Raw genomic sequence first — 6,153 nt, forward strand, 5'->3', positions numbered from 1 at the left:
ACCCAACACACTGGGTATTAATCTTTGAAATTTTGGGACATTCAGCTGATTCTGTTACAAATATGGGCTGGAGCAACAGAACAAAGTGTGTTGCCTCAGGTACCAATAATCCAATACCACAAAAGTCATCCCAATGTCGAGAAAAATCTCAAAAGTGAATCTTAGCTACAAAATATTTGAATCTGTGACTCTAGAACCATATCTGCTGTATCTTTTCTAGGTTTTCCCCTTTACACTCTTTCACTTCATATATTGGAGACAATAAAAAATACTGTCATGAGAGGGATGTCGGCAGTGGCAATGTTCCTTGAGCTCATCTTGGAGAGCGACTGGTAGAGAGACCTTGCTAAGTACTGACACTCCCTCTAGGACACACTCACAGGATACCCACCAGGATGAATGACAACCAAAGAACCTGCTTAGAATATTTTAATATGGAGGGCAGGAGTAATGACAAATTCCCCTTTAAAAAGACTCTTGAGAGTCAACTTTTGATTGCTCTCAAAAGAAGCTAAATATGAAACCTGCAACCTGCAACACAGCATCTCCACAGTGTCAAAGTTCCTTGCATTTTCTAGGTGTATGCACTGCATGTGTGTAAGTTAATTTGGAGTGAAGCAAAAGCTTAATTCAGTCAAAAACACTTCTGTAAATTACATCTGAATAAAGATTGTTGGCAGAGGGTTAAAGAAGAAATGGCCACAACAATAGTCTATTCAAAACCTACTATATTTTACTATTAAAAGTGTGATGTTCACCTGTAATCTTAGCACTTTGGGAGACCAGGCCGGGTGGATCACGAGATAAGGAGTTCAAGACCAACCTGGCCAACATGGTGAAACTCTGTCTCTGCTAAAAATACAAAAATTGCCTCGGGTTCGGCGGGCGCTGGGTGGACTGCGTGGGCCCGGGCGGGAGGCGAGGAAGGCGAACGCCCCGCACCCTCGGCGCCCTGCCTGGGACCGGCGTCCTCCAGCTGCGCGCCCCCAGCCCGCCGTGCCGCCGCAGCCGGGGCGCAGTGGCGCGGGGGCGGCCGGGCTGCCCATTACTGAGCGCGTTGGGCTCACCCTTCGGCGATGCCCCGCCCCGCCTCGCCTCCTCTGAGTGGCAGCGAAGTTTGAACTTGTCGTAGCCTGGAGACCCGCGCAGTCTGGGGTCGGCAGCCGTGAGGCAAGCGGCGATGAGATGTGTGTGCAAACCCAGGCCATGCAGATACTGGTGACTCTAACTTTGTCAGCTCAGAACACCTCACCTCTGGCCTCCAGCACAGGAAAGCAGTGTTGTCAGGAGGGGTTAAACTTCAGCTGAAGCACAGGCGCAGTGAGCCTGCAGGCCGACCTCACTCGTGGCACACAACTAAGTTTGGGGAGAACCAACCCGATGCCAGCATGATGCAGATATCTCAGGGCATGATTGGCCCTCCTTGGCACCAAAGCTACCATTCCAGCTCCTCTACGAGTGACCTTTCCAACTATGACCATGCCTATCTAAGGCAGAGCCCTGACCAGTGCAGCTCCCAGGGAAGCATGGAGAGCCTGGAGCCCAGTGGGGCATACCCACCCTGTCATCTTTCCCCTGCCAAGTCCACCGACAGCACTGACCAGCTCAGCCACTTCCATAACAAGAGAGACTCGGCTTAACAGCTCTTTCTCCACCAGTTCTAGCATCCTATAGTATCCATCCCCTGGCATCTCTGGCCGGAAGCGTTCAGGCTCCATGGACACAACTTCTGCTCAAGGTGGCCTCGAAGGGATAAGGCAGGCAGATATTCGCTATGTGAAGACAGTCTATGACACCCGGAGGGGAGTCTCAGCAGAGTATGAGGTAATCTCTTCAGCCCTCCTGCTTCAAGGTAGGGAGGCCCGAGCCTCAGCAGATGGTCAGGGCTATGATAAATGGTCTAATATTCCTAGGGGCAAGGGAGTGCCACCCCCATCCTGGAGCCAGCAGTGCCCCAGTTCCTTGGAGACTGCCACTGACAACCTTCCTCCTAAAGTGGGTGCACCCCTGCCTCCAGCTCGGAGTGACAGCTATGCAGCATTTTGACACCGTGAGCGGCCCAGCTCCTGGTCTAGCCTTGATCAAAAACAGCTCTGCCGGCAAACTCTCTACGCACACTGAAGTCTCCATTCATAGAGGAGCAGCTGCATACTGTGCTGGAGAAGAGTCCAGAGAACAGCTCCCCAGTGAAGCCCAAGCATAATCATAGCCAGAAGGCCCAACCTGGCCAACCTCTGCTGCCGACCAGCATCTACCCCGTACCTTCCCTGGAGCCACACTTTGCCCAGGTGCCCCAGCCTTCTGTGAGTGGCAGCGGGACTCTCTACCCTGCACTGGCCAAGGAGAGTGGATACATAGCCGCTCAGGGAGCGTGCAAAAAGATGGCTACCACTGATGAGAATGGAAGCCAGAATGGATCTAGCAGGCCTGAGTTTACCTTCTGCCAGCCCTTAGAACATGACTTGCTGTCCCCGGTAGAGAAGAAACCAGAAGCTACAGCCAAGTATGTCCCCTCCAAAGTCCTTTTTTCTTCAGTGCCTGAAAATGAGGAGGATGCCTCCCTGAAGAGACATCTCACACCTCCCCAAGGCAACAGCCCACATCCCAATGAGAGAAAGAGCACCCACAGCAACAAACCATCTTCTCATCCCCACAACGTCAAATGCCCTCAGGTCCCGGACTGGCAAGCGGGTGAAGAGAAGGGATCTTCCAGGCTCTCAGAGCCCTGGGAGGGCGATTTCCAGGAAGACCACAATGCCAACCTCTGGAGGCGGCTGGAGAGAGAAGGCCTAGGCCAGAGTCTATCAGGCAACTTTGGCAAAACCAAGTCCGCCTTCTCATCTCTCCAGAACATTCCTGAGAGTCTGAGACGACACAGCAGCCTGGAGCTAGGCCAGGGAGCCCAGGAGAGTTATCCCGGGGGAAGGCCCACCTGTGCAGTCAACACCAAGGCAGTAGACCCTGGGAGGAAAGCTGCTCCTGGCATGTTTTCTACCCACGGCCCGAGGGGAGGACCGGTGCCTCGGCCTCTTTCCACAGCGCAGACCCAAGGCCCGAAGAGCCGCCCTCCCCCTCGCACCCGCACACATCCAGTCTCGGCCGGAGGGGGTCCGGCCCAGGCAGCGCCCGGACTCTTCAAGGATTTCAGTACGGAAAGTCCCACTGCTCGGTGCTGGAGAAGGTCTCGAAATTCGAGCAGCGAGAGCAAGGGAGCCGCAGGCCGAGTGTGGGCGGCCCGGGTTCTGGTCTTAACCATAGGCCCCGCAGGACCGTCTCAACTTACAGTACTTTTGGGAATGACTTCGAGGAGACGAAAGCCCACATGCGTTTCTCTGAGTCAGCGGAAGCCCTGGGCAATGGGGAGCAGCACTTCAAAAACAGGGAGCCGAAGCTGGAGGAGGCCTCCCGGCAGCCCTGCGGTCAGCAGCTGAGCGGAGGAGCTGCGGCCCGCGGCCGTGGCCCCCAGAAGCCTGACGCTAGCCTCCTCCGCAGCCAGAGCACCTTCCAGCTCTCCAGCGAGCAGGAGAGGAAGGCCGAGTGGCGGGACAGGCCCGGCTCACCCGAGTCGCCCCTACTGAATGCCCCCTTCAGGGGCGCCTACCGGAACAGCATTAAGGACGCACAGTCCCGCGTTTTGGGGGCCACTTCCTTTCCACGCCGGAACCTGGAGCTGGGGGCGCCCGCGGCGTCAAGGCCCTGGCGGCCACGGCCCTGCTCGGTTCATGTAGGGCTGCGAAGCTCCGAGGCGCTGGCCTCCGCCTCCCTGCACACGCCGCAGGAGCGGCACAGCGTGACTCTCGCCGAGGGCGACCTGGCCAGGCTGGCGCCCTCTGCCGCTCGGAGAGGGGATCGCCGGCGCCTGACCCCGGACCAGAAGAAGCGCTCCAACTCGGAGTCCGAGAAAATGAACCAGGTGGCGGTGGCGGAGGAGGCCGAACCGGCACCCCTGGGCCCCCAGGGGAAGGAGATGCTTTTCCAGGAAAGCAGCGTAGCCGACCGGCGCCGCCTCTTCGAGCGGGATGGCAAAGGCTGCGCCACGCTCAGTCTGTCGGGGCCCGAGCTGAAGCAGTTCCAGCAGAGCGCCCTGGCCGACTACATCCAGGGCAAGACGGGCAGGTGGCCGGCCTCCGCCGCCAGCGCTGGCCTCCAGGAGCCTGGGCCACTGCGCGAGCGCGCCCAGAGCACATACCTCCAGCCCTGCCCCGCGGCGCCGGAAGGCCCCGGCCGCGCCTTGGCCTCCAGCCTGAGCTCACTGCGGGAGCCCAGCCTGCAGCCCCTCAGGGAGGCCACGCTCCTGCTGGCCACTGTTGCAGAAACCCCGCAGGCTCCCCGAGATCGCAGCAGCTCCTTCGCCGGTGGCCGCCGCCTCGTGGAACGGCGACGCAGGGACCTCCAGGTCCCAAGGGAGCTGCTCAGTGGAGCAAACGGTGGAACAAGGGGCACCCAGAGGGTGGGTGAGATCCCCAGGGAGCCACCCACCTGGGGGCCCAGGGCCGGGAAGTCCGTGTCGGCAGAGGACCTGCTGGAACGCTCGGATGTCCTCGCTGTCCCTGTCCATGTGAGGTACAGGTCATCTCCCGCCACCGCAGACAAGCGCCAGGATGTGCTTTTGGGGGAAGACAATGGCTTTGGTCTTTTGAAGGATCCATGTTATTTGGCTGGTCCTGGATCTAGGTCACTCTGTTCAGAAAGAGGCCAAGAAGACAGGCCGTTTCTCTCCCACCATCCCACCCCTCGTTGGGGTGGTTCAGGCTACAAAGCCATTGGTGATTCCTGCCTGCCTAGTGAATGTCCTGGAACCCCGGACCATCAGAGGCAAGCTAGCAGGACACCCTGCCCCAGGCCACCACTGGCAGGAACACAAGGGCAGCTCACAGACACCAGGGCTGCACCCCTGACCCCCCTTGGCACCCCTCTGTCTTCAGCCGTTGCCTCTGGCTACTGCTCACAGGATGGTCAGACAGGGTGACAGCCTCTCCCGCCCTACACCCCTGCCATGACCCACAGAAGCAATGGTCACACCCTGACCCAGCCTCCTGGTCCAAGAGGCTGTGAGGGCGACGGCCCAGAGCATGGGGTAGAAGAGCGAATGAGGAAAAGGTCTCGTTGCCTCAGCGGCCGGCTCCTTCTCAAGTCAAGTGGGCCCACGCAGCCAGAGAGGACAGCCTTCCTGAGGAATCCTCAGCCCCTGAGTTTGCAGACCTCAAGCACTATCAAAAACAGCAGAGTATTCCAAGTTCATGCAGCACTTCAGACCTAGGCACGCCTGTTGGGGCCCTGAGCACTCCAAGGAGGATCTCCCTCCGAATATCTGAGTCCATCCTGTGGGATCTCATAAGGATTGTGACATCGAAGTGTTTATGAGGGATCTGCACCCCAAGGCCACATCCAGCCCCACATTTGAAACTCTTCCCCCACCCCCACCTCCTCCACTGAGTCAGGAAACCCCAGTGTATAGCATGGATGACTTCCCTCCACCTCTTCCCCATGCTGTGTGTGAGGCACAGCTGGACAGCGAGGTCCCCTAGAGGCCGCACCCCAGCTCCAACAAACTGAGGTGACAATTGCAAGGGAAAGGCATTTGTCTAGTGCAGTGTATGTGGTAGGTAGTCAGACACTGGCTTCTAGACTCCAAACTTCTATCAAGGGTTCAGAGGCTGAATCCAAACCACCTTCCATCATGAGGGTGCAGCCCTAACTTGCTGGGTCTCTTGGTGGGCAGCCAGCACCCACCCGGACTCAAAGCCTCACCCATGATCCAGTCAATGGAACTCAGGGTTTAGAAAAGAAAGTCAGTTCTGATCCTCAGAAGAGCTCAGAAGACATTAGAACAGAGGCTCTGGCCAAGGAAATTGTCCACCAAGACAAATCTCTGGCAGACATTCTGGATCCAGACTCCAGGCTGAAGACAACGATGGACCTGATGGAAGGTTTGTTTCTCTAAGATATGAACTTGCTGAAGGAAAACAGTGTAAAGAGGAAGGCCGGGCCGGACGCAGTGGCTCATGCCTGTAATCCCAGCACTGTGGGAGGCCGAGGCAGGTGGATCACGAGGTCAAGAGATCAAGACCATCCTGGTCAACATGGTGAAACCCCGTCTCTACTAAAAATACAAAAAATTAGCTGGGCATGGTGGCACATGCCTGTAATCCC

The 6,153-nt window shown here is 57.4% G+C and overlaps 1 protein-coding gene across 1 annotated transcript in view; it reads left to right on the forward strand.

Annotated features, from left to right (window-relative positions):
• Positions 1 to 1,184: 1,184 nt before the first annotated feature.
• LOC108296425 (protein Shroom3-like) overlaps positions 1,185 to 6,153 on the forward strand; it is a gene marked incomplete at its 5' end in the record, with an annotated part of 6,097 nt that continues 1,128 nt past the window's right edge. Inside the window, 7 exon segments of the mRNA XM_017518873.2 lie at positions 1,185 to 1,637; positions 1,639 to 2,098; positions 2,101 to 2,979; positions 2,982 to 5,099; positions 5,102 to 5,329; positions 5,332 to 5,553; positions 5,556 to 5,983. Coding sequence (XP_017374362.2) covers positions 1,185 to 1,637; positions 1,639 to 2,098; positions 2,101 to 2,979; positions 2,982 to 5,099; positions 5,102 to 5,329; positions 5,332 to 5,553; positions 5,556 to 5,983 — 4,788 coding nt within the window.

The sequence above is a fragment of the Cebus imitator genome, unplaced genomic scaffold (assembly GCF_001604975.1).
Source record: "Cebus imitator isolate Cc_AM_T3 unplaced genomic scaffold, Cebus_imitator-1.0 Scaffold710, whole genome shotgun sequence".
Taxonomy (NCBI): Eukaryota; Metazoa; Chordata; class Mammalia; order Primates; family Cebidae; genus Cebus; species Cebus imitator.